This window comes from Rhincodon typus, chromosome 31 (assembly GCF_021869965.1).
Source record: "Rhincodon typus isolate 14 chromosome 31, sRhiTyp1.1, whole genome shotgun sequence".
Taxonomy (NCBI): Eukaryota; Metazoa; Chordata; class Chondrichthyes; order Orectolobiformes; family Rhincodontidae; genus Rhincodon; species Rhincodon typus.
This window is the reverse complement of record NC_063362.1, coordinates 4,259,019-4,286,922: the sequence shown is the minus strand read 5'-3', so window position 1 is coordinate 4,286,922 and position 27,904 is coordinate 4,259,019. Positions and strand designations below refer to the sequence as shown.

At 41.9% G+C, this 27,904-nt stretch overlaps 1 protein-coding gene across 4 annotated transcripts in view; it reads right to left on the bottom strand.

The window, feature by feature from the left end:
- Nucleotides 1-27,904, bottom strand: part of casz1 (castor zinc finger 1) — a 370,171-nt gene that overhangs the window by 60,285 nt on the left and 281,982 nt on the right. For all 4 annotated transcript variants that reach the window (XM_048615145.1, XM_048615147.1, XM_048615148.1 and 1 more), the window contains exons 10-11: nucleotides 8,783-8,873; nucleotides 1,045-1,209 (exon numbers count right to left, since the gene is read on the bottom strand). In XM_048615145.1, coding sequence (XP_048471102.1) covers nucleotides 1,045-1,209; nucleotides 8,783-8,873 — 256 coding nt within the window. The remainder of the gene's footprint in view (nucleotides 1-1,044; nucleotides 1,210-8,782; nucleotides 8,874-27,904) is intronic.

Below are 27,904 nucleotides of genomic sequence, written 5' to 3'. Positions count from 1 at the left end.
CATACAGGCTTGTGCGTCCTCCATCATTGATTTTTAGTTTCTTGGGGAATCAAGGGATAGGGGGAGCAGGCAAGAAAGCGAAACCAAAAATCATCCAAGACTATAATGAATGCCAGTGCAGGCTTGAGGGGCTGAATGGCCTTCTCCTTCTTTTGTATCCTTTTTTCTAACAAAACAACTGTTTGATTCCTAAGCCAACTTGGATACTGCTCATCCAGCTACAGGGCACTGAGGATACCTTTCAATTTGTTTTATGTCTGAAATAAAAAAAGCAGATTTAACACTATCCATTTCAGAAATGCGTTACAGGGACAGGTATGCATGTCAGCTTGTTAATAAACAAATTTTGAAACAACACAGCAAGCAGATTTCTTTTCTGCTAACGCTGTGTACTTCTTGACATCCTCCACTGAAGCTGGTAATCCTGCTCGGACTAACTTCACCAATTTTTAAAAAAATTCTCTCATGGGATATGGGCATCATTGGCAAGGCTGGCATAAGTTTCCCACCCCTAACGGCCCTTTATCTGAATGTTCTGCTCAGCCCATTGCAGAGGGCAGTTAAGGGTCAACCACATTGCTATGGGTCTAGAGTCACATGTTGGCCAGATTTTCCATCTTTAAAGGTCATTAGTGAACTGGATGGGTTTTTATGACAATCAATAATAGTTTTGTGGTCATCATCTGTGATGACTAGCTACGGATTCCAAATTTATTAACTAAATATAATTGTAATGACTGAGTTCTACTATGGTGTGATTTGTACCTATGTCCATAGAGCAGACTCTTTTTTAGATTTCCAGCATCCATAATTTTTTGTTTTATTTCCCTACAGCAATAGCCTGGGTCTCTGGATTGCTATCCCAGTGACTGCACCAATGTCTCCGCTATGGGGTTGGGTTCCACTGGTCTCATACAGGCACATATGCACGCATACACACATGTCATGAAACACACATTACCCAGCAGTGAATGACTGAATGGCAGTAAGACAGTATATCATCACTGCACTCAGTCTAAAGCAGCAGGCAGCTGAGAGGGTTACCTGCATGCAATGGTAGTGCGTGCTCTTTCCATTAAGGTGGCAGCCATGGTAGTAGACACTGCAGTCATCCAAGGGGCTGAAGCGCATGAAACCATGTTGCAGGGAGTTATCTCTCTTCTTGTGCATGTTGTAGTGTCGTATCACATCCTGTTTACTGGTAAACCTCTGTCAAAATAACAAAAGGGAAATAGATTCTTGTTAGTTAAGGGCCATTTGTGGGGATCAAGGGATATGGGGCGCAGGCAGTGAAATGGAGTTGAGATACAGGTCAGTTGCAATCTAACTGTCTTATGAGGAGAGGTTGAATAGATTGGGCCTGTAATCTTTGAATATAGAAGAATGAGAAGCAACCTTATTAAAACATTCAAGATTCTTAGGGGACTTGATAGAGTAGATGCGGAAAGGTTGTTTCCCCCTGTGAGACAGTCTAGGACCAAACAATATAATCTCAGAATAAGGGGTAGCACATTTAAGACAAAGATGAAGAGGAATTTCTTCACTTAGAGGGTAGTAAATCTGTGGATTTCTTTACTGTTGAGGGCTGTCAAGGCTAGATCATTAAGTATATTCAAGGCTGAGATAGGCAGATTTTTAATCATTAAGGGTATTAGGGATTATGGAAAAAAAGACAGGAAAGAGGAGTTGAGGATTAACTGATCAGCCATGATCTCAATCAATGGTGGAGCAGACACAATGGGCTGAATGGCCTCTTCCTCATCCTAATGTCCCCACTCTGCTTCAGCTTGTGCAGATCATTGCACATACTGCTCCATGTAGCTGCTATCTGAACATCACTTGCAGCATTAGACAATGGCATCACTCATCATGACAACCTGCTGAAATCATCATTTTTGGGGAGGTAGAGCCACAGTTTTATGGAGATTGAATAATTCAAACTTGGGTGCTAAAACATAGGATTCACAACCTCCAATTTGTTCATTTCCAATTCAGGGCAGTGGTTACTCGCGTCTGGATAAGGTTAAGGTCTGTTGTTTGTCAGTGTGATTCTGAGATTTTATAGCCGAGAATGTGTATGGATGACATTCTGTAATGGGGGTGAGTTGTATGTTGTAATTTGGGAATGATGTTTTATAATTTTGAAGTTGAATTCAGTGATCTGGGCAAATGAATTCTGTAACTTAGTTCATTTTCCATGAACTCCGGGGACCAGCAGCATTCCTTCTGGGCTCTTATTCTGTTGTCTCCCTCCATCAAATTCACATTCAAAACTTACTTTCGCCATTTAAAGTCTGAATTTTGTCTCATTCTTCAGTCACTTCTTGCTCCGTGTTTATGTGGACAGAGTCCATGCCTTAGGTAAAGGAAGGGCATTACTGTAGAATTACAGGTCTATCATCTTCTTACAGCACAGAAAGAAGGACCATTCAGGCCATTATTCTTATGCTGGCTCATTGGAAACATGAGTCCCCTTTCACCTCCTGGTGCAGCAAATACTTTCTGATTCAAGTATTCAAGCTATTGATCAATTTGCTTTCACCAGCTTTTTTGACCTTGACTTGCTTCATGAAAACATTTCGCAGTGAGCCTCTTTTTTTTCAAAGTAGTATCTATTGGCAAATTCATTAAGATAAATTCCACATTGAGGATTGGGTGAACTCCAGGTTTCTGAGGTAAGTGTGCCTTTTTTCTATTTCACCGTCACCATTTGATTCCTTATTTTCTGCTCCGTTTAAGGTGTTATTATTCATTATCTCATTTTTTTTGGGAATTTCATCCCTTGCCATGGGGGCAGCAGCTGTTCACTCCAACTGTGGCCCAGCTGAACATTCCTTTCATTATTCATTGGGTGTGGACATCACTGGCTGGACCAGTATTTATTGCCCGTCCCTAACTGCCACAGCAAAGGTGGTGGGGAGCCGACTTCTCGAATCCTGCAGTCCTGGTGTACGGACACACAGTGCCATTGGGAAGGAGTTCCAGGATTTTGAACTGAACGAACGGTGCTGTCTTTTCAAGTCAGAATGGTGTGCGGCTTAAAGGGGATCTTGCTAACTTGTGTCAGGCAGGGCAGCAGAAAGTAGGGGGATGTGGAGTGGCTGTGAAATTGGGTGTAATGCCAAGTAAAACTATGAAATAAATTATTGCCAACCAAGACCATAATGAATAGCAGTTTGAAACACAGAAACCCCCAGCAGAAACACTGAACTCCCTTTATAGTTCTCTTTATACCACAGGTAGGGGATAGAAATGTCTGTACACCAGCTATTAGATAACACTTTACAGTTGTCTAAGTTATCCCTTATGTCATAACAGTTTGCTTGTAAAAGCTTAACTGTTTTTAATGTTTCCATAATTTAAAGTCCATTTCAAGCTTTAAGTGTCGGTGGATGGCATTTCTTCTGCTGACTCGTTTGATTTTACCTTGTGAAAGGAAAGCATTTTCTTTAAGCCTAGCCTACTAAATAATAGGCTTCTCACTCACCCAAGTTCTCTGATAGGAGCAGGTAAGTGACAGAGAGGCTACCTACCCACACCCTGCCCACTGTGCCCCTGCCAGCGAGTGTCCAAGGTACCTCAGGTCACCTGTGGGTGCAGGCTTCCTTATTCTCTCCCCTCTCACTGTGGAAATGGTCAGATTTTGACCATCTTGGAGCCAGGACTGGGATCAGGAATTGTGAGGATTTCTCCTGGATCCCAGGAGACCGCATGGATTTTTGGATGGAATAGCCAGTGTCTCTATTATATGTGTTTACAATAGGCTGACTGGTCCAGGGCTCATTATCTCTCCATGTTCATTAATCTGCAGGATAAATTTGAATAAAAACAACAAACTGTAGAAGCTGGATATCTGAAACAAACACAGAGAATGCTGGAGAAATTCAACAGGTCTGGCTGAATCTGTGGAGAGAGAAACAGAGTTAACGTTTGGAGTCCAGTGTGACTCTTCTTTGGAACTGTCTTCTTCTGAAGAAGAGTCATATTGGACTCAATGTTAATTCTTTCTTTGTCTACAGGGTAAAATTTAATGCTTTTAACTAGTTTGTACTGGTACAATCTTGCCCATGGGGCAAGCTGATGTTATGAGTTGGAGCAACCAGGTTTATCCACTTCTCAGTCAGAACTCCATTCTCCAGAATTGGTTTCTCAAGCACCTCCAATTGAATTAACCTTTCATCCCGCTCTAAAATCTGCAGATCTGACAGTGGGCACTCATCTCGATGTTTGTAATGTTTGGAACATCAGCTGTGTTAACCCTGAATGCCTCTGAAAGTTTGCAGCAGGAATTGAAGAAATCTGCCTAAACGATACACAAACACAGGGGGCTGCACACGCGCGCTCCAACTTGGAGTTAGACTTGAAGAGCTGTGAGGTGGCCTACACACAAAGAGAAATCTATCCAAACTGTACCTAATAGCAGAAGAGTTCGGGGGTTAAAATTACTCTGTGTGATATTATTGAAGGTAACATTATGAACATATGATCAAGGAAAAAGAGCAGCCATTCGGCCCTTTGAGCCTGCTTTGCCATTCCATAAAATCATTGCTGATCTGATTTTAACCCCAACTCCACATTCCTTCATATCTCTGATAATCTTCCATCCTGCTTGGTCATCAAGAATCTTATCTCCCTCTGCCTTAAAAATATTTAAAGATACTGCATCCACTGCCTTCTGAGAAAGGGAATTCCAAAGACTCTCAACCCTCAGATTTTTCTTCTCTCGTCTGTTTTACACGGGTGACCTTTAATTTTAAACCATGGCGTCTAGTTGAAATTTCTTCCATGAGAGGAAACATCTATTCCACATCCAACCAGTCAAGTCCCCTCGTGATCTTATATGTTCCCAATAAATTACCTCTGCCTCTTCTGAACTGTTCTAAATATTGATGCAGTTGCTTTGTCTGCCAGTTTAAGAAAGCTGAGAGTCTATTTATTTGACATTACCTAATGCTATCAAACAGAGGAAAATTAAATAATCTGAAAGTTTCTGTTGCCACTTTCAGTTTTTACTGTCAGGACATATTCACACTGCCTCTCAGATAAACCTCTGGCTTTTGCTCGAAACTCATTGTTATTTGTCTTCTTTCACTGATGATCTGAAATTTCTCTCAAGGATTTCGCTGAATAGTGGGGTTGGATCGCATTCCAAGCATTGCTTTGAAGGATATTCTAGGCCTGGACTGACTTTTAAACTAGATTTTCCCCTTCCTCTTTCTGCAGGCCATTCGAGTAAGTGCAGGGATCTCAAACAAACCCGACTGCTTCAGCATCTGGTCAACGGAGGAGCAGGGTACTCTGAGAGAAACCCTGAGGTCAACGAACTCAACACAGGCCGGGAACTATACCTGAAGCAAAATAAATAGCCATGTAGAGGGACACCAATATCTCCCATTATGCAAGTAACCCTCCTATAACGCGATAGTTGCGTTCTTCTGTGATATTGCGCCAGGCGTTATAGGGAAGTCGCTAAGTCACCTGTACAGCAGAAAGTTTGCGTTATCCAAACAGTGTCTACTATTCATCAATTGTGTTACAGCCAATTCGTGCTAACGGAACACGCATTATAGCAGAACTACCTGTAATACTTGCTGCCCAGTTGAATACAGTGTAGTGTTTAATTGCTGGTTACTGCAGCACATTGCTGCATTAGCTGCTTCATTTAACTTAACTTGCCACGTGAACTTCAACTGATATCTGAACTGCAAAGGAAGATGGCAGAATGCATACTGTTTCAGAGGAGGAATGCAGCGGAAGCAATAGAGTGATAGAGAGAATGAGGGGGGATAAAGAGAATAAGAGAGGGTAGAGAGACAGGTAGAATGAGAGAGAAAGAATGTGAAAAAGATTGAGAAGGAATGTGAGTGAAAGAGACAGATTTGAGAGATGGAAGGAATGTGAGCGAAAGAGAGAATGTTGGACAGACAGTGTGAGAGGGATTGTGACTAAACCAGACAGAATGAGAAATAGAGGGAATGTGAGCAAAACAGAATGAGACATAGAGAGAAATAATGTATGATAAAGAAAATGAGAGAAAGAGGAAATTCTGATTTTGAACGTTCCCAATAATTTGTCATGCATTCAGATTTATCCCCATTCTAGAATTTAGTCAATATTTAATTTAAATTTTTTAATTCAGTCTGTAAGGAGAGGGATGTGCTTCACAAAAATGGCAACAGATGGTGAGACTGACGGTGGCAACAGTAAACAAGGATTGTAGCCAGCTGGCACCAAGGCAATGATTTTTAATGGAAAGAAAAAGCCCCCATGTGATAGAAATCACAGCACTATCATCAACAATAAATAAAAGCTGCAAGATATTACAGGAGGTAAATCTGGTTTGCACTTTTTTTTAGAAATTGATTAATTTATTTTGTTCTTGCAAATGTTAAGCACTGCATGGGAAAATGAGTTACATGGAATTGTTAATGTAGCACAGGGGCCGGGGAAGCTGCATTCCGAGCTTATCGGGCTGCTGTTCAGACTGAGCTGCTTCAGCGGTACCACTGTACCCGGTATTGGAGCAAGACCTGCATCCCTGTTACTGTTCCCAGACTAACTCACTGCCACCACTCATCCCACCAGAAACCAGCACTGAGGGAATGGGGAGGGAAGGTAGGGAATGGTCAGGGGAAAGGAAAATTAGAACTTCCTGGGCCCAACTCCTCCCACCAAACCTCTGCAAAAAGCTCACAGAGACCTTGGATTTTTCCTATATTCCACAAAATCAACACATTCCTAACACGATTCTGTTCTCAAGTGTTCCCAGATTAAGACCAATACAAATGATGTGAGTAAACCCCAGGGATAATAAACTATTCCCCTCGAGGGACAGCCACTGATTTAGCCAAGGGGTTAGCAGGTTGGGTGGTGGCTATTGATTTTGCCTCTGCGCTCTCCCCCCAGCCTGGGAACCTTTGGGTATTTGCCCCTTGTCTTCCAGCACAGTGTTTCAGTCTTGTGCCTTTCACCACTAAACATTACAAAGGTTCAAAGATGGAGAGATGGCTACGTAGAACCCCAGCCTCAACACAAATGCCCAACATGGGCTTCCCGGGAGATTGGGGAAGGAAATCTGTTCGAGAAGAGGGGTTCCTGTTGATTGCATGGCAGTTATTTATTTCTTGGAACAATGTGGAAAGGTATCCTCCAATCACTGCTGATCCTGCAGCACCTCATTCGCTTCCTAACTCTACATTGAGACACCCACTCTCTAACTAACTTTACTTCTGTCTCCTGAATTGCCCTGAGCAAATTAGCTACTTAACCCTGAACTATAATATCGATTCATATTCAAAATCAGGAGCGGGCCTTAGACAGGGGTTGGGGTAACATTAAAAATAACAGGCGGCTTGTGTATTGACCATTTCATTGGCTTTATCCTGCCTTCATGCCATTGGAGACGATGAAGGATTCAGGAAGAGTTCCACTGGGATTTTCCAGTCTGCCTCCAGGTTCGAACAGGTTGTGGGAACACTGCATGGAGAAGGATCTTCCCCTGAGTCTCATCCAATTGAGACGTTGCTCTCACTGAGCGATGAAGGACCAATTCAGGGTTGACTTGTCTCATTAATGACTTCACACCATAATTTGCACCAGCAGTGCAGGGGTTAGCTAACATGTTTACAGTCTATGCATTTATGGGTGCTGTGGTCCATTTAACCGCCACGTTTCCTATCATGGAACTGGACCCCCTCTCCCTTCTCCTCACTGGAAGCCCGAGAGAATTCCACTGTTCCACAAGGAACTCTTCAACCTGAGGTTAATTCCTCGTTCAAACAAAAATACAAAAGCAAAAGGCAGCAGATGCTGGAAATCCGAAGTTAAAACAGGAAATTCTGGGAACACAGAAAATCTCAGATTTCCAGAATCTGCAGGATTTGCTTCTGTAAAGGTAAAGTCACCATTGTCCCACAGATTGTTCTCTCATTAGAAAGAGACGACTGATGGTAGTTTAACCTGAGGGTCACCACACCTAAGGTAAGGGAAGAGGTTTAGAAGAAGAGTCCTTCATGGTGACTTCAGCCAGTGCAGGAATTGAACCCCATGCTGTTGGCATCACTTTGCATCCAAGCTAACTGTCCCCTGCTACTAATCTCCAATTTACTGCCACTTCTTTTTGTTTTTTATTCATTCGTAGGATATGGGCATCACCAGCTGGACTAGCAGTTATTGCCCATCCCTAACTGGCCTTGATAAGTGGTTCTTGAACCTTCTAATGAGGTTCACCCTGAAGAAGCTCTGCTGTCCTTCCCAACAGGATTTCCATTTTTCTCTTTGGTTTCTTAAAGCCTATTACAGTTCTACCTTGTCCAAGCTATTTACTAAAGATTCTTGACCTGAAACGTTAACTCTGTTTCTCTCCCCACAGATATTGCCAAACTGCTGAGTTTCTTCAGCAATTTCTTTATTTGTTGTTTCAGATCTCCAGTATCTGAAGTTCCTTGTTTCATTCAGAGTGTAACAGGGAGGTGCTGGGAATACTGCCAACACAAGAAAGCACGAAGCCGTACCAACCAAGGATCATATCAGACTCTAAATGTTAACTCTGTTTCTCTCTCCACAGTTGCTGCCAGACCCGCTGAGTTTCTCCCTGTGTTTGTAAACTCCGCAATCAGTCAAATTCATTCGTGCTGTACTTGTCACTTTTTTTTAATGTATAGGATACCAAAACATGAGGACAAATGTATGAAAAATGTTATTTTTAACATATTTTAGAATGGATGAACAAACAGAGGTAACCTGGTGTTGTTAAACTTATGTCCTGAGATGGTTACAGTACCTGGTAATTGCACTCAGGATCCAGACAGTGGTAGTGCTCTCTGTACTGATAGGCACAGTGAATGTGTCCACATTGCTGACTGCCAGAGAACCTGCAAATAAGGGAGTAAGAACAAGGCTGATTCAATGAAACTCCCAGGTCTATATCTTTAGCTATACCTTTTTTATTCTGATGTATGACTGTGAATTAAATCAGTATTCTCTGGTGTCCTGAATCAGTGGACATCCTAGCTATTAATGGATGAATGTCAGACATTTCTGTGTACAGGTATTCCCAGATCTTGCACTGTGGCCCATGTAACCAGCTGCTGTGGCACAGGGGATGACAGTGCACATGGCTGTAATGAAATGTGTAAGACATCAGAGTGTGTCCTGCAGTTTGGAACAGGACTACGCCATTTAGCCCAACGAAACTGCCCTACTATTCAACATGATTAAAGTTGATCAAACACATCAATGTTTTTTACCCATCTCATTATTGTAATCCTGTATGCCACTAATAATCAGAAATCTATCAACCTGTACTTTAAACATACTCAAAGACTGAGTTTCCACAGCCCTCTGTGGTAGAGAGTTCCAAAGGTTCACAATCTTCTCAAATATTTTGTAAGTTTCAATGAAGTCACCTCTCATTTTTTGAGACTCTAGAGACTACAGGCCCAGTTTCTCTTTATCAGACAGCTCCACCATCCCAGCACCAAGTTTGGTTGCATTACCTCTGTGGTAATAATATATATCTTCCTTGGGATAAGGAGACCAAAACTGCAATATTCCCGATGAGGTCTAACCAAACTCCCACACAACTGAAGCAAGACGTCACCCCTGCACTCAAATCCTCTTGTTGTAAAGATATCATCCCATTAGACTTCCTAATAGCTTGCTGCACCGCGTGTTCATCTTCAGTGACTTGTTAACAAGGACATCTAGGACCCTTCATATAATCTAACCTTTCCAACCTCTTACCACTTAGGAAAATCTCTGCATATCTGTTTCTGTTACCAAAGTGGATAATCTCACATTTTTCCACATGAGATTCCATCTGGCACATTCTTGCCCATTCGCTAAGCCTGTCCAAATTCTCCTGAAGCCACTTTACATCTTCCTCACAACAGATAGTCCCATTTAGCTTTGTTTCATTTGAAAGTTTAGAAATATTACATTTGGTCCCCATCACCGTACCATTGATATATATTGTGACCAGCTGAAGCCCAAGTACTGAACCTTGCAGTACCCCACTAGTTACAGTCTGCCAGTGAGAAAATGACTTAGTTATTTCTAGTCTGTTTTCTGTCTGTTAGTCAATACTCCAACTGATTCCACGGAGCTTTGGTACTTGGTCCAGCAGCAAATGTTGAGCTGCACCCTTAGTGCTATCGAAATTACTTTCCGTGTTTCCCAGGGTTGACGACTCTCGAACCAGGGGCTCATAGTCTTGTGGTGTGGGTCAAAGAAATCTCTTCACTTAGAGAGTTGTGGCCTTTGGAATTCTCTCACGGGCTCTGGGTGCTCAATTGTTGATTCTATTCGAGACAGGGACTGATAGATTTTTGGATATGAAGGCAACAGCCTAGAGGTATTATTGCTGGACTGTTAATCCAGAGACCTAGATAGAGTTCTGGGGACCTGAGTTTGAATTTGAATTCAATAAAATATCTGGAATTAAGAATCTAAATGATGACCAAGAACCCATTGTCGATTGTTGGAAAAACCCATCTGGTTCACTAATGTCCTTCAGGGAAGGAAATCTGTTATCCTTACCCAGTCTGGTCTACACGTGACTCCAGACCCACAGCAATGTGGTTGACTCTCAACTGCCCTCTGGTCAATTATGGATGAGCAATAAATGCTGCCTGGTCAGCGACACCCTCATCCCATGAATGAATAAAGGAAAAAAAAATGATGGGAACCAAAGGACTCAGGAATAGTGCAAGTCAATGCAGAGGATCAGCCGTAGTCATATTGAATTGGTGCAGCAGGTTTGAGCTGATTAGCCTCCCCCTGCTCCAGGTTCTAAGCTGGGAGAAGAGGTCAATGATGTGTTTGGCCTAGATTAAATTTAACAGGTCTCATATTCTTGGGGATGTTACAAAACAGTTGATCAACCGTTAGGACACTATCCCCTTTAACACCCCTATCATCCCTAACGGGGTGAGGTTGAGGGGTGTAGTGGTAGGGGAGATTTCCTTCAGTTGCGACTTGAAAATAACTTTATAAATGTAGCAGGAGGGCTCTGCATCAACACCATTTCCAGAAAATTTTTCAAAAGCATTTGCAAAGAACAAACCTGTGGTCTTACCAGGAACTGTCCTGATTGTCCTTACCAGTTTATTCACACACGGTGACCAAATGGACTCTACTCCCAATATTCGGAGCCTACTGATTGGAAATCATTGTGTTCCAGAATTTAGTGTGTTTTAGAAGTGTGTACATGACTTTGTTTCAGTTTGCAACTACAAAGAAAACAAAACAGGTCTAAGACCAAGTGTCTTTCTGCATTGAACCCATTGACAGTCTCTCCTTCAGGTGAGACCCTGTGTTGTTCTGTCACTGGGAATCTTGACAATTACAGTCAGACTGCAAGAATGGCCTCATGATCTCTACCCAAATGTTTCTAGGTTAAACCCAGCAGGTCTGGCATCATCTATGGAGAGAAACAAAGATGACATCTCAAATCTGATATTATTCTTTGGTTCTGAAAAAGTCATATTCAACTTGAAGTATTAACTATTTCTCTCTCCACAGATGTTGCTGAGCTTTTCCAGTACTCTCTGTTTCCATTTCAGATCTCCAGCATCGGCAGTCCTTTCCTTTTTTCCTGGGTGAACTGTTGATTGGCATCCAAACAGAGTGAAAACAAGCAAAGCTGATAGTTGAATAGAGACAACTTGGCAAGAGATTTCTTGGCCCATGGGTTCCTGACTGTGCAGATGTGTAAATTTAGACAAAGTCCATGTCAGGGTTACAGCTGGGATTCCTAATCCATTTAGTTTGGGATGGTCTCTGAAAGGGTCTCACATTTGCCATTTGTGGTGTTAAAAGTCTCTTCTTTGCCAGATGAACAAAGAACTGTGGGATTAGGCACTTAGCCCTTACTCCGTGTGTGTGTGTACTATGCTGCCTGATAAAGAACATTACACGATGAACCAAGACAATGATTGAAAGGAGTGGATTGATTTTTTTTTAAATTTGTTCATGGGATGAGGCTGTCATTAGCCGGGCCAGCATTTATTGCCCAAAGGTCGGTTAAAGGTCAACCACATTGCTATGAGTCTGCAATCACATGTAGGCCTGACCAATTAAGGACAGCAGATTTCCTTAACTAACTGACATGTTAGGTTGTAGGGAGGAGTATGTTGATATTCTAGGATATGTTGATATTAAGAAGAAGGAGCTGCTGGGTGTCTTGTAAAACATTAAGGTTGATAAGTGTCTGATGAGGTCTATCCCAGGATACAGAGTGAGGCAAGGGAGAAGATTGCTGGAGACGACAGAGATGTTTGTATCCTCTTTAGCTGTCGGTGAGGTCCCAGAAGACTGGAGAATAGTCAGGGTTGATCCTTTTTTTTAAGAAGGGCAACAGGGATAATCCAGGAAATTATAGGCCTTACATCAGTGGTAAAGAAATTATTGGAGAAGATTCTTAGGGACAGAATTTACTCACATTAGCAACAGTCAGCATGGCTTTGTGCGGGGAGGTCTTGTCTCACAGATTTGATTCTGTTTTTTGAGGAAATGATGAGGACAATTGATGAGGGTAGGACAGTGGATGTTGTCTACATGGACTTTACATGCATTTGACAAGGTCCCTCATGGTAGGCTCGTCCAGAAGATTAAGTCACATGGGATCCATGGTGAGTTGGTAAGTTGGATACAAAACTGGCTTAGTCATAGAAACAGAGGGTAGTTGTGGAGGGATGTTCTTCTGACTTAAGATCTATGAAGTGGTATTCTACAAGGATCAGTGCCGGGACCTTTGTTATTTATAATATATGTAAATGATCTGAATGAAAATGTAGATGGTCCAATTAGTAAATTTTCAGACAATACAAAAATTGATGGCGTTGTGGATAGTGAGAAAGCTTGCCAAAGAATACTGCAGGATAGAGATCAATTGGAAAGTTGGGCAGAGAAATGGCAGATGGAATGTGACAAGTATGAGGTGATGTATTTTGGGAGGTCAAATGCAAGAGGAAAGTATACAGTAAATGGCAGGACCCTTATAGTTCCCTGAAATTGGCCACACAAGTGGATAAGGTGATAAAGAAGGCAGATGTCATGCCTGCCTTTATCGACCGGGGCATTGACGATAAAAGTTGGCAAGCCATGTTGCAGCATTATGAAACACTAGTTTGGCCACCTTTGGAACATTGTGTACAGTTCTGGTCCCCATACTATTGGAAGGATGTGGAGGCTTTGGAGAGGGTGCAAATGAGGTTTTCCAGTATGTTTCCAGGATTGGAGTGTATTAGCTATAAGGAGAGGTTGGACAAATTTGGATTGTTTTCACTAGAGTGTCAGAGTCTGAGGGGTGACCTGATAGAAGTTTATAAAATTTTTCCCCAAGATGGAAATGTCAAATACGGCGTGGGGGTGGGGGCAGATGTTTATGCTGAGTGGGGGAAAGTTTAAAGGAGATGTGCAAGTTTTTTAAGCGGGGGATGGTAAGTGCCCGGAACGCGCTGCCAGGGGAGATGGTAGAAACAGAGACAATAGCAACATTTAACAGGCATTTAGACAGACACTTGAACAGGCAGAGAATAGAGAGATATGGACCATGTGTAGGTAGATAGGAGTAGTTTAGAATTCCATCATGGTTGGCTCAGACGTAGTGTGCTGAAGGGCCTGTTCCTGTGCTGTACTGTTCTATATTCTCTTAGCGAATTAGATGGGTTTTTAATGACAATTGAGAGTGGTTACATGGGTGTAATTGGGTTAGCTTTCAGATTCAAATTTCACCAGTCCCCATCATGGGGTTTAAACCCTTGTCCCCAGATCATTAGCCTAGGGTTCTAGATTCCTAGTGACATTACCAATACACCACCAGCTCTGCCAGTAACCATTTTCCCCATTCCCTACCTCTGGCCGTCCCTCTTGAGAGTAGGAAACAAACTGGAATTCTACATCAATTCCCAGCCAATTGGCCCGCTACAGAGTGATTGACCTTTAGCAACTTCTCTGCATTGATAAGTTCCTTATAGTTGATCCTCCAAATGTCCAGACCTCACAGCTTTGGAATTTCAGACTCCCAACTTTCTCATCATGTACCCAAAGTGCTGCATGCTCAGTGAAGTAAACTACTTTTGATAACAAGAGTATGGTCTGTGTATTTGCAAGGGGAGTTCTCTGGGATTGTATTAAAACTTGGAGTGGTCCCTGAGAATGTGTTCATGCTTGGAGGAGAGCTGGGGTGGGGCAGGTTTGGTTTGACACGAACACAATGAGACTACAAATCCATTTCAAATAATTTTGGATTTTATCTATTTACATTTGTCTTTCTGCCCCACATCAGATTTCGTTGTTTTTAAACTTTACCTTCCCTGGCCTTGTCACAAACAATTGTCACATGAACATGCTGTAGCTATTCCACAATTCCCGAAGGTGGGAATACAAGCTGCTGAGAGTTGACCATTGGCGAGTTCAGTATGACCAAGTGAGAGCAACGATCCCTCTCAATTTTCTACCTCTGCTGCTGACAGTATTTTGTTGATTTGAAGGCTCCTCCTGCCCATTATTTTTCAATGGGAAAAACAAAGGCAAAAGCTAATTATTCAAATCAGGTTTGGTCTAATGTCAATCTTAGGCCCGGTAAGCTGACATTTTAGTGGCAGTTTTTGAATTCTATTCTGGCAGCAGTTAGGTAATAGACATTACTCATAGATATACAAACTGTAAAAATTATTTCTCTCTGTTAGTAGTTGTCTGTAGTGCTATAACAATCCTAATAAGTTTCAGTTTGTGGTGGGTTCTGTTGCTGAACTGGCATCATAGCAACAAGGCCTAGTCTTGTGTTTTTCTTTTATATTGTCAGAGGCAACAGTAACATGGACAAAGACTGGGCCCTGCTGGTGCTTTGGGATACTGTTACTAAGCTAATGATGTCACTATGGTGTCCTCATGGAATATGCAATGTCTGTTTTAAGTTGTGTGTTAATATCTTGCCAGTCACCTTGTTAAGGTTTGTTAATGTCATTGTTATGATTAACAAGAATAGGTGGTATGTATTAGTTGGTCCTTTGGGTACATATCATTAAAGGAGCCCTTGTGGCGCAGTGGTAGTGTCTCTACCTCTGGGCCAGGAATCCTAGGGTTAAAATCCCACCTCCTCCAGGAGTGTGTAATAACATCTCTCAAATGATTGATTCGAAAATACCTACATGTAAATAGAAGGGAAGGTGCTTGTGGTGCAGTGGTAGTGTCTCTACTTCTGGGCCAAGAGTCCTCAGTTCAAGTCCCGATTTCACCAGGAGTATGTAATAACATCTCTGAAGAGGTTGACGACTCCATTTTGATTTAGTCCCTCCCTCTCTCCCTAACTTTATCCCACTTCTGATGTCATTGCATTGACCTTGATGGGCTTTGCATGTAAATTGGTAATTGATTCAGAAACATGGGTGATTTAACGGTGGAAGATGAAGAACTCAAAGTAACATGGGTGATTTGATGGTGAAGAAAAATGTTCAGACGTAAAAAAGACACAAAAAAGGGGAAGCTAGGTCATGTACGATGTAGGATGAGAGCTGTGAGACTGAGCAAGTCAATAAACTCTCTATAAAGAAAAGCTGTAAGTCTTAAGTTTTTCCACCTCACTAGCTGGCTTGGAGTCTTTAAACATGGCATACAATATTCCTTTCTGACTGACTGAAGTTTCAGCTCAATAAATGAAAAGTCCTTCCAGTTTAGAGGCCAGCTGCCAATAGATATGACGCTGAATTCTGACCATCTCAACAGGTCTGCCTCTGTGGGGATTCATGGCATTTTCAGGCTTTGGAACACCATGGACAAGCTAAACATGGAAAGCCTATCATTCCCGGTGGATATGCTACTTGGTAATCAAACATCTGTATTTGCACGATGTAGTCTGCTAAAACATGGTGAGAAACTGAGCAAAATAGGACTTAGGTAACATTTGTGAGACAGCACCTGGAGTATATATGTACAATTTTGAAATTCCCTACTTGAGGAGAGATGTAGTTGCATTTGGAGGCAGTTCAGAGGAGGTTCACTAGATTGTTTCCAGAGATGAGGGCTTTGTCTTATGAGGAAAGATTTTGCAGTTTAGGTCTCTACTGTCTGGAGTTTGGAAGAATGAGAGGAGATCTAATTGAGGAATATAAGATGCTAAAGGGGATTGACAAAGTAGACATAGAGTGGATGTTTCCTCATGTGGGGCAACCTAGAATGAGAGGTCATGGTTTAAGACAAAGGGGTAGCAGATTTAAAACAGAGATGAGGAGAAATTATTTCTCTCAATGGCTTGTGAATCTGTGGAATTCACTATCCTGGAGTATGGTGGATGCTGGGACATTGAGTAAATTTAAGGTGGAGATGAACAGATTTTTAATTAGTAATGGGTTGAGGGGTTTTGAAGAGTGGGCTACAAAGTGGAGTTGAGGCCAAGATGAAATCAGCCATGATCGTATCAAATGGCAGAGCAAATTTGAGGGGCTGAATGGCCTATTCCTGCTCCAGGATCTTATGTTCTTGTGTTCTTCGTTCGGGTCCTGGGCCTAGTAGAATGTACTCTTGGAGGTTACCATAGGAGCCACTGACCCTATATGCCCCACCTTCACAGTCCTGCAATTGGTGGCTAAGTCCATTTGTGTTTACTCACAAATCCCTCAGCGCACTGTGGACAATTTCTTATGGTCAAGCTGGCGTTTTCATTCCATCTCCAATAATTTTGTAGTTCGTGAGCAAAGATGTTCATACCCCATGGGTTTAATCTTTGATGTGGGGTGACTCTGGGGCAACAATGCAGGGCAGGCAACCCTTCACTCAAGTGAACGAGGGAGGGACGGAAGAGGGATGGGCTGGTTAAAGCTGCGTTTAGACACTGCTTCTCCTTATGCTCACCAGAGAAATTCCTCTATTGGAGGGATAGTTGGAGATACAGGATGGGTGTTGGTGACAGCAATGAGACCTCTCTCCAGAAACACCATCCTAACCAATAAATTCACAAGGCTGCAATTTCAAAGAAATCAACTTCTTCATCTCTCCAGGATGATTTCACCCCTTCAATGACAGGCAGTAATCTGAGTCTTTGAGAGCTGCAGGAATGCAGGTAAAATGATTACAGCAGGAACAGCCCCCTTTCTCCTATCACCTTCACAACTTTAGGTCATCTTCAGAAAATAAAAAAATGAACCAACCAGCATTCTCTGAGCAGATGGGGTGATTTGGGGTGGAAGCCATCAGCAGGTAGATTACTGCAATGAAATATAAAAAACTTTAAAACATTAAGTGCCCAGCAGAGAACAATTTCATAATGAAAATAAGAGCTGGCGGGGGTGGGGAGATGGGGGAGAGAATATTGGTCATCTATTTATTTCACTGTTAAAGTAAATGCTCCCGACAAGGTGACAGAGGCAAGGTTTTGAATCATCACTGGAAGGAGATCCAAGGGACAGAACCTAGCTCTCTAAAACGTGGCAAGATATCAGATGCTCTTATTAAGTTGACAGAGGATGAGAGGGGCTGAAGAAAGAACAGAAAACCCCCCACGGACGTCACGGTTGAGATGATTCATACAATCAAGCGTAGGTTGTGAGAATGGTGCCACATGCACTAAAATTTCCGCAAGGGGATGTGGGGGGTGATTCCCCATGATTGTCAGATTTTAGCCCGCATTGTTCTGCATTTTACAGAACCTGCCCAGCCTATTATTGCCCATTACACACCGTGAAATAAAACATTTTGAGTAATAAGAGTACAGTCTCTATAATTGCAAGGAGAAGTCTCTGGCTTTGTATGAAAACTTGAAGTGGTCCCTGAGAGTGTGTTCATTCTTGGAGGAGTTCTGGGCTGCGAGAGGGGTCCTGGGTGGTGGAGGCTTCCAGGGAGGGGCTGGAGAGAAGTTGTCAAATGAAGTGTAGACTACCCCACCCCACAAAAGATGGAAATAACTTTCTTAATGCCTTAATATTCTGTGTTCGTGCACAGCTCCATCTGTTGGGATCTATTTGAGAATCAAATTACTGTTTGGACACTGCCTTGTTTAAAAAAAAAGCTGAGGATTGAGGATGGAGGGAGAATGGTAGAGTCACTGCAGAGGATGAAGATGTACGATTCCAATTGTGTGTGAGTGAGAGTGAGAGTGAGTGTGAGTGTGATTCTGTGTCTGTGTGTGTGTGTGTGTGTGTGTGATAGTGCATTTGTGTGTAAACACGTTTGTGAAAGTACATGTTAGAGTGCATGTGACTGTGTATGTGTATGAAACGTGTGTGTGTGTGTGTGTGTGTGTGTCAGTGTAAGTGACAATGTGTGTTTGTGAGTGTGCATGGGGATGGAAAGTTTCTATTCAAATAATTACTGAGAAATAGTAATAAAAATAAAGATGAAGGTTTGTAAACAGAGGAGACAAAGACACAGTTGTTAGAATATTGTCTTTCCACTCAGTGACCTGGGTAAAAATTCAGGCTGAGCTGACAACCTTCCTCTCTTTTATGTCAGTAATTGTTCTAAAGTGGAATCAGTTTATCTACTTCCCAAACCAGCCTCGCATGGACACAAATCTGTAGCACAAAACTGTCCTCATAATTCATAATTCATAAGTGGCAGATGGAAAATAGTTATCCATAATTTTACACACTGCATATCAAACCTTCACTGTAATTGTACTTCAACCTGTCTGATTCTGCTGCTCAGATTAGCTAGGAGGAAAGCATGGGTCCATTAAAAAGACAGCAAATTAGAGAAGAAGCTGATTCAGCCCCCCCACACAACTGCCTTGCTAATATTCTCAATCAGGTATCACTATTCTGAGGAATTCAGTCTATGACACATACCTAATGAACAACCAGAGCACTCTGGGTAGCAATTACCGTGATGCTATCTTAGCTAGCACTCACGCTGCAGAAGTCCAACTAATTCAATCATTGGACAGAATTATTTCAAAGAAGTGATATAGAGACAGCTCAAGGATGCAACTTGTTAACATTCCAACATAAAAACCTAAAGAACTGCGGATGCTGTAAATCAGCAACAAAACCAGAAGTTGCTGGAAAAGCTTAGCAGGTCTGGCAGCACCTGCGAAGAAAAATCAGAGTTAACTTTTCGGGTCCGGTGACCATTGAGTTCTGAGAAAGGGTAACTCAACCCGAAACGTTAACTCTGATTTTTCTTCACAGGTGCTGCCAGACCTGCTAAGCTTTTCCAGCAACTTCTGGTTTAGTTCCTAACATTCCAACATGTTGTGTTTTGGATTGGAAGGCTACAGTTGCAATGAGTCAATGCCTATGATCCTGGTTTACTTTCATTTGCAGTGAGTACAAAGGTCATGTGGTGCAGTGGGCAATGACTCTGTCTCTAAGCTTCAGGTCAGAATCCCATTTTGGGCTTTGACACCCAAAGGAAGTGTGTACTTAACGCAACCAACAAGTATCGACTTGTAAATCCTTACTTCCAAAATATGCCAATGGTAGACGGTAAGAGCCAACGAGATTCCTGAACAGCCATGTGATGGAAAGAGAATTGAAGCCTCTACCATTGCTATCCCTAACTCTGGGCTACAACATGCAGATAAATGTGAATGTTGCCACAGCAACCTGACATTCCTGAGTGCTCTGATACACTCAATGGTTGTGTGTCACTACAACAAACACAACACACAGAACTGTCCAAAATAGGGGTGAGCTTAGCTTATAAAATCACCACTTTTATTTGGAATGAGTTATGAGGAGAGATTATACTAATTAGACCTGTTTTCTCTGGAATTTACAGGTTAACAGGTGATCAGATCAATGTCTTCAAAATATTAACAGGAAAAGACAGGATAGATAAACTATTTCCACTGGGTTTGGGATTCTAGAATAAGGGGTATAGTCTGAAAATTAGGACTAGATCATTGAGGAGAGATGTTAGGAAGCACTTCTACACACAAAGGGTGATAGGTGTTTGGAACTCTCTTCCACAAATTGCAGTGGATGCTGGATCAGCTGTTAATTTTAAATCTGAGGTAATGCTTTTGTTAAGGTATTAAGGGATATGGGCCAAAGGCAGGTATATGGCTTATAGCCACAGTTAAAGCAGAAACTCATTGAATGGCAGAACAGTCTCGAGGGGTTGAATGGCCTACTTCTGTTCCTATGTAAATTCTATGTAAATTCTTGGTGGGGTGTGGAATGGATGACAGCAGCTTCTAGTGTTCCAAGTGTGACTGTAGTCTGTCATTCCAACTGTGGCTGACTGCACTTCCCTCAGTGAGAAAGGAATGCAATAAAATAACAGCAATTTAACTTACTCTAAATGGGAATGAATTTCTGATTAAATGAAATAAAAACATTGTCATATTCAAACAAGAACTTTCCCAGGAGGCTTCTTCCTGAGAAAATACATTGAAGACAATGAGAAGCAGGAGGAGGACTTGAGCTCTGAGCCATGTTGTAATACTGGGATCAGAGGTTCTATAGATTGGAGGGAATAGGATTGGAATTGTTACTGGAATTCTCAGTATTGACAAGAAATGGGAGAACCTGGCCTCGTTGGGACTTCGGACTGGAGTGTGATAAATGAAGCTGTTACTGTGGGTTGGAGCTGCCTTTGGGGTAGAGAATTAAAGGTAAAGACATAGAATAAAAGCAAAATTATGCAATACAGTTTCGACGGGCTACTCAGAGTTCAGTAGAGTGCTGGCTGTGCATACTGGGTGCATAAATGTGCACAATTAAGAAGGGACTTATGATTAGAGCATGGACTAGCAGCAGAGTAAACTGAATCCTGACCCCCCCCTGCCCCCACCCCACTCACCCCTCCCCCCAACACCTCCCCCCACCTCAGTAACTCCCTTGGCCAACTTCTAACATTCTGTTTTCTTCTCCTGGATAACTAGCTTCCACCCCTTTCTCCAATCACACTGGTTCCTTGTAATAACATGGCAAACGAAATATGCAAAAATCAGCTCAATGATTTTATTCATTTACATGTAGCACAACCACAGCATTGAATTCAACATATTCCTTTGTAACTGAGGGGAAGATAAAACAGCAAGTTGTAACAAGACGTACAAATTCACTGGAGGGTTGGCAGTGGGCAAGTCAGAATTATCAACTCTTTGTTTCAAACATCTTTCAAATACACCTTTCAGCTTCAAGCAGCTATACGAGGTTGGATTATATTTTGCTTTAGAACTCTATTTTCATATTTAAATCCTAAATCCATTTATTGAATGTTGTTATTGTGTTTTGGCATTTTATGACAATATTTATTTTGCATAACTGGTAATCCCTCTAAGAATGAGATGCATTTGCCATTTTTTATTTTAAAAAAACAACTCGCTTCCTGCACCTCCCATCTCCTCCTGTCACCAGTCTGTTTTTCTCAATAAAGTCTTAAACAAGGAAAAATTATTGCATCATCCATAAAACTGTCATATCTGGAACTTGTAGTTTGAAGGGATAAGTAAAAACAGGAAATTAATGTTTATGGGTGTATCTGGGAAACTATTTGTTAAAGAAGGGGAATATATATATATTTTTAACAATTTAGCTGACAGTTTTCATAAATTCAATGCCAACTGCTCTTGATAGTGGTCCCTGTGCACCCAGACTGAAGTGAGCCATCAGTAAATCTGCTGATGTTGCTCTGTCAAGCCCCACTCACTGCAAGGGTGTTTATTTAACTTTTGGACAATACTCAAGTATAATTTGTGCTTGACACATCTCCTTGTTCGCAAGGAGTGGTGTAACATGATTGGAGCCGCATCTCTGTACCATCACACAAGTACAAAAAGGCAGGTTGCCATCAATAGGAAACAAAAGAACTGTTTCAAATGTGGCATAAGGGAGACACAAAGCAGCTCACTGAATGCCCCACCCAGCAATTTTGATTTCCATTAAAAACATCAAGGGGTACAGGGATAGCATGTTGAAGTAGAAGACCAGCCGTGATCTCATTAAAGGACTGAACGGTGCCTATTGCTCCTGTTTAATGTTAAAGGAATTTGGAGTGAGCTGAATACATTACCGAAGATTGGGAGAAATGTGAAAAGAACAATTCCCAGTTGGAAACTGTAATTTTAATCTGTATCTGAAAGCATTCTGCTCCTCAGCTGGAAGGCCAGTAGAATCAGCTCCATGAGCTTCAACAGAACATCGCTGTGACACTACTATTATCTAGCGTTCTGGAAAATAGAGGTGTGGACTGCAGCCAAATGTGGGAGATGTGAAGACTTCCATCTCATTGGGAAATCCCATGACATTGTTGGGGGACACTTTCCTTCAAAACATATCTGCCTGAATCACTTAACAATCTGCTACCTCACTTTCTGCCCCATACTGGAGACAGTCAGCCTGATATTGGCTTAAAGTCCTCAGTAAATCCTCCTCAAACACAAACGCCTTGTCGAAGGTTACATGCAGTGGGAGTAGCTCCCTGTTTGAGCTCGCCTGGTCACAGAGCTTCAAGTTAGACCAGGGCAGCAGAAGGAAGAACTGAAGATCCTTTGCTTATTGCTGTCAAAAGATGATTTTCATCTTGCACTAATCAGGACCACTGCAAGAATTCCAAATTTCGAAGGCAGCAACAGCTTCATCTGTGTAAGAAAAGGTACCTGCGTGCAAGTTCCGTGGCAATGTCTCAACCAATCAGAGGCAACTTGCCAACCAATCAGCACTCAGTTCTCAGGTGGCATAAACTTTTACTCTCTTTGAAATTTGCCATTCTTGCATCCATCCTGATGAGTGCAAGGTGAAAAGCTTCAACAACAATGCTCAGGTTCTGTCATGCCAAGTGACTATTTGAAGTTAACTCCTTGGGTTTGATTTTCAGTTCAGGTTTGGGTAAATTATGTCATCATTAAGTGTAAATGTCCAAATTGGGCTGGTTATAAGATCTATGCCCCAGCAGCGTCACCAGGCAGCAGGAATTGTCTGCGAAGGGCAGCTGGCAAAAGAAGACGGCTTCCATGATGCATCCTACTGCTGGCTTGCAGAGGAGGAAGGAAGCTTCTTCAGAATGTCAGCAGTCTCAAAACACACAGAAGTAGTAGAAATGGCCAAATGGAAGCTAATGTGCTCAATCTAACTTAAGATCGCATACTTTTTGTTTTGAAATTTTTCACCTGACTGAAAAAAAACAGACTTTAACTTCTGCCTGCATTGAACCAGACAGCTGTGTACCAACATGCATTGGCTGTTTGGGTTCACTGATTTCCAAATTGAAAATTACCTTCTCGTCCTCCCCAGCTTATTAAACAGCTCCTCAAAGAACTTCAAAAATAAACTTTTAAAATCAGTGACCTTCCACTTAAGTTGGAGCTAAGAATTTTTTGCTCTCTACAGGTCATGAAATTTGGATTATTTTACTGAGAAGCACACAAAATAGGAGCATCAGTAGGCCATTCGGCCCTTTGAGCCTACTCTACCATTCAATCTAATCATCTGACTCAATACCCATTCCCACTTTCTCCCCATACCCTTTGAGCCCTTTAGCTCTAAGAACTATAACTCCTTCTTGAAAACATTCAGTGTCTTGGTCTCAACAGCTTACTGTGGCAGACAATTTCAAAGGCTCCCCAATCTTTGGTTGAAGAAATTACTTATCTCAGTCCTAACTGTATCCTTAGACTGCGACCACTGGTTCTGGATTCCCTGGTTATTGGGAACATCCTTCCAGTGTCTACCCTATCTAGTCCTGTTAGAATTTTATAGGTTTCTATGAGATCCCTCCCATTCTACTGAATTCTAGCAATTATAATCCTAACTGACTCAATCTCTCCTCATACGTCAGTCCTGCCATTCAGGAATCAGTCTGGTAAACCTTTGTTGCACTCCCTTGACAGCAAGAGCATCCTTCCTCAGAAAAGGAGACCAAAACTGCACACAACACTCCAGCTGTGGTATCACCAAGGCGCTGTGCAATTGCAGCGCAACATCCCTGCTCCTGTAATCAATCCTCTTGCTATGAAGGCCAACATACCATTTACCTTCTTCACCAACTGCTGCAGTTGCAGGTTTACTTTCAGTGATCGGTACATGAGGACACCCAGGTCTCATTACACATTTCCCTCTCTCAATTTACTGCCTTCCTGTTTTTGCTACCAAAGCGGGTAACCTCACATTTATCCGTATTATACTGCATCTGCCATGCATGTGCCCACTCACTCAACTTGTCCAAAACACATTAAAGCATCTCTGCATCTCCTCACAGCTCACCCTCTCCATTCCAGCTTTGTGTCAACTGCAAACTTGGAGATATTACATTTAGTTCCCTCATTTAAATGAATATACGTTGGTAAATAGCTATGGTCCTAGTACCCCACTACTCACTGCCTACCATTCAGAAAAAGATCTTTTTATCCTACACTTTGTTTCGTTTGCTAACCAATTCTCTATCCATGTCACTGCACTGTCCCCAGTCCCACACGCTTTGCTTTTAGATGCTAATCTCTAATGTGGGACTTGGTCACAAGCCTTTTGAAAGTCCAAGTAAACCCTATCCATTGGCTCCCCCTCATCAATTCTTCAAGTTACGTCTTCAGAATTTCAGTAGATACGTCAAGCATGACTTCCCTTTTATAAAATCCATGCTGACTCAGTCTGATCCCACCACTGTTTTCTAAGTATTTTTGTATTAAATCTTTTATAATGGACTCCAGAATTCTCCTCAGGCTAACTGGTCTATATAATTCCTGATTTTCTTTCTATCTCCCTTTCTAAATAGAGGAGTGATGTGAGCTACCATCCAAACTGTTACATTAGCTACCCTCTAAACTATAGGAACTGTTCCCAAGTCTATAAAATTTTGGAAGATGCAACAGTTTTGCCCAGAAGAAGCAGGGTCATTCAACATTTTTAAGGCAGAGGTAGATGGATTTTTGACAAACATGGGAGTCAAAGGTTAGGAGGAGTAGGTGGGGAAGTGCAGCTGAAGCCAGGTCATCCAGGATCTTACTGAATGGCAGATTGGGCTACAGGAGCTGAAAAGCTTACTTCTGCTCTTAATCTGTGTGTTCTTTACAGAGTACAAATTGTAATGGAGTGGGATCCTGACACACTGCTCTCATTCCTCCCTCACCACTTTGAAAATTCTAATGCATGAGGAAATCTAGACACATCTTCCTGGATTGCGATGTCTATATCCCGCTTGTATCTGCACTTGTTCCCCTCTCCATTGCCAAGTGGCCCCTTGGTTCTGTCCCGTCTCTCAGTATTTCAAACCTAGAACTCAACCCCATCAAGGCTATCAAATTTTGGTGTCTGTCACACAGTCTCTCTAACTCTGAGTCTAGAACGCTCCAAACATACGATACTAAGGCATCTTCAATACTATGTCTTTAAACACTCATTGCCTATCAAACTTCAAAGCTTTCCCCTTTTCCTAAACATTGGGAAAAGGCTGATGGAGTCTTCCAGCAGACACTGTGGTAGCCAACTAGTAGCTGCAAAAAGTTAAATTTAAACTGGAATGTTTAAAGTTACAATAAAGTCCGCTCAGAGTTATTGTGGTATTCATTACCAGTGCTGGGCCCTCTAACCTTGATGTAATGAATATTTTAAATGGACTTTAGCAAAGCATATGCTTGTTTATCCCTCACGCTAGACATTTTTGCCATCAAATTGAAGCTTCTCTTGCAGCTTTGTGCCAGAATGTTATACGATAGCCAAGAGTGGAAATGCACTCTCAGTGCACTCTTAGACTCATTACATATTGACAATGATGACTGTCGAAACCCCCTCAATTATAATGAAAAACATACAAATAAACATTTGGATTGTCGCTGCCAAGTGCACCATCTGCCAAAGCAGTAAAATCCACAGGAAAAAGCTAACTAAGAGATTTTTTTTTAAAAACGGAGATTATCCCGGGTTGCTTTTTAGTGATTACACTGCAGAGTTCATTTAGCTAATTGAATACCAAAGCTTCTGCGTTTTGGGCACATTAAATGGTTTTAAAGAAAAAAAAACACATGAAGCACAGTCCTCATTTTACGATGGCATTGGTCTCTGGACAATTTCATCTCCACCACATCAGTCTAATTGTTTGATTATATTTGCTGACAATTAAATATTAATGATGTAATGACACAGTGATTGCTACAGATCTCAAATGACTACAATACTGACATTTTGATATCTGTGGAAAAAAAAACCCTCCGCAATTCACGGGATGATGTAGAACTGTTTGAGTAAACACAGAGGTAAGCTTACTGGTCAAAATACTGAGCCGTAAGGTATAGTGGTGGGGGGAGGGATGTTTACCCCTTCTTAAAATCTAAATGCCTCATTAAATCCGGGGCAATTTTTCAAGACCTGATGTCTAGCTGTCCTACAGCATCAGAGCCAAACAGCAGTCTTGTCTGAGTACTCTAAGTAAGGAAATTGAAACAGTATCTTAGCTTATCTTGTACTGGTTCAACCATCAGCAAAGAAATGTTTAGACAAATTTTATGCATTATGTAGAGCAAATATCAAAACAGAGCACTTGGCAGATGCAAGGGAGGCCTCATTAAAATTCCGTAATTAAATCTCCATACTAAATGGAGTCTGCTCCTGGACTTTTTTGCAGGCTACTGTTTCTATTTGCTGCAAATATTGAGCTAAACTTGCGTCAAGAATGCACTCCTTTCTCCACAAGGTTCTAACCCTGAAATAAATACAACAGACTGATCTGATTGGGAATGTGATGTGTCACTTGGCCATCCAGAGAAACACCCTTTTCTGTCCTTCCTCTGTTGCAAAGGAAAGAGTTGGTAATAAAAGTAATCATCACCCTTTTGTTACACTCAGACACCAGGGGAAGTAAGGGATATAAGGATAGGTCAGGGAGGTGGTTTTCAGATCACCGATTGGTATAATCTTAGAACATAGGAACAGGAGCCCTGAGTGGCTGAACCACTTCAGAGGGCAGTTAGGAGTCAACCACATGGTTCTGGGTGTGAAGTCACATGTAGGCCAGACCAGGTAGAGTCAGCTGACTTCCTTCCCTGAAAAACATTAGTGAAGCAAATGTTCTTTTAGCAACAAGCATCATGAATAATAATTTAAATTCCACCAACTGTTGGGGTGGGATTTGAGCCGCTGCCCACCTCAGGCCTGCACCTGTGGTTGACTCCATCAGTGACACTATCACTAAGTCACCATCTCAACTCTTCGTCTTCTTCTGGATTCTAGTTTTGTTCAAGTGTCATAGCAGGACTAAATATTGATATTCTGACTTTAACAGTGGCATCTTATCCTAACAGAACTAAAGTCCTGTTCTGGTAGCTCACATTTCTTATAGCAATATCAATGGAAAGTGACCATAAACAACCAGTGTGCCACCATAAGCAACGGCTCTCATCATGCCGTCAATGCTCATCCAGACACAATAACTTCAATTGTAAAACCAAGTCTTGTGATTGCTTTAAACTGGTGAGGACAGTACCGGTTGAGGGTTAGCATGGCACCCCTCTCTTCCCACAAGACCTCAAGAATTAGGAACAAGAGTAGGCCATTCAGCCCATCAAGCCTGCTGCACCATTCTATAAGGTCATGATTGACCTGATTGTAGCCTCAACTCCACCTTCTTGTCTGCCCCTCTCAAAACTCTTGACAGGAAACTTAACTCAATCTTGAATATATTCAGTGACCCTACCTTTACTGCCCACTGGTGAAGGAACTGCCAAAGACTAACAAAGATCCGAGAGGACAATATTTTTCTCATCTCAGTCATAATTAGGAGACTAGTTACTTTTAAACTGTGTCCCCTAATTGGTGGTATAGTGGACAGTGAAGCAGGTTATCTAAGATTACAAAGAGACCTTGATCAATTGGGTCAATGAGCTGAGGAGTGGCGGATGGAGTTTTAATTTGGATAAATGTGAGATATTGCATCTTGGTAAAACAAAGAAGGGCATGACTTATACAATTAATGGTAGGGCCCTGGGTGGTATTGTAGAACAGACAGACCTAGGGGTTTAGGTACATAA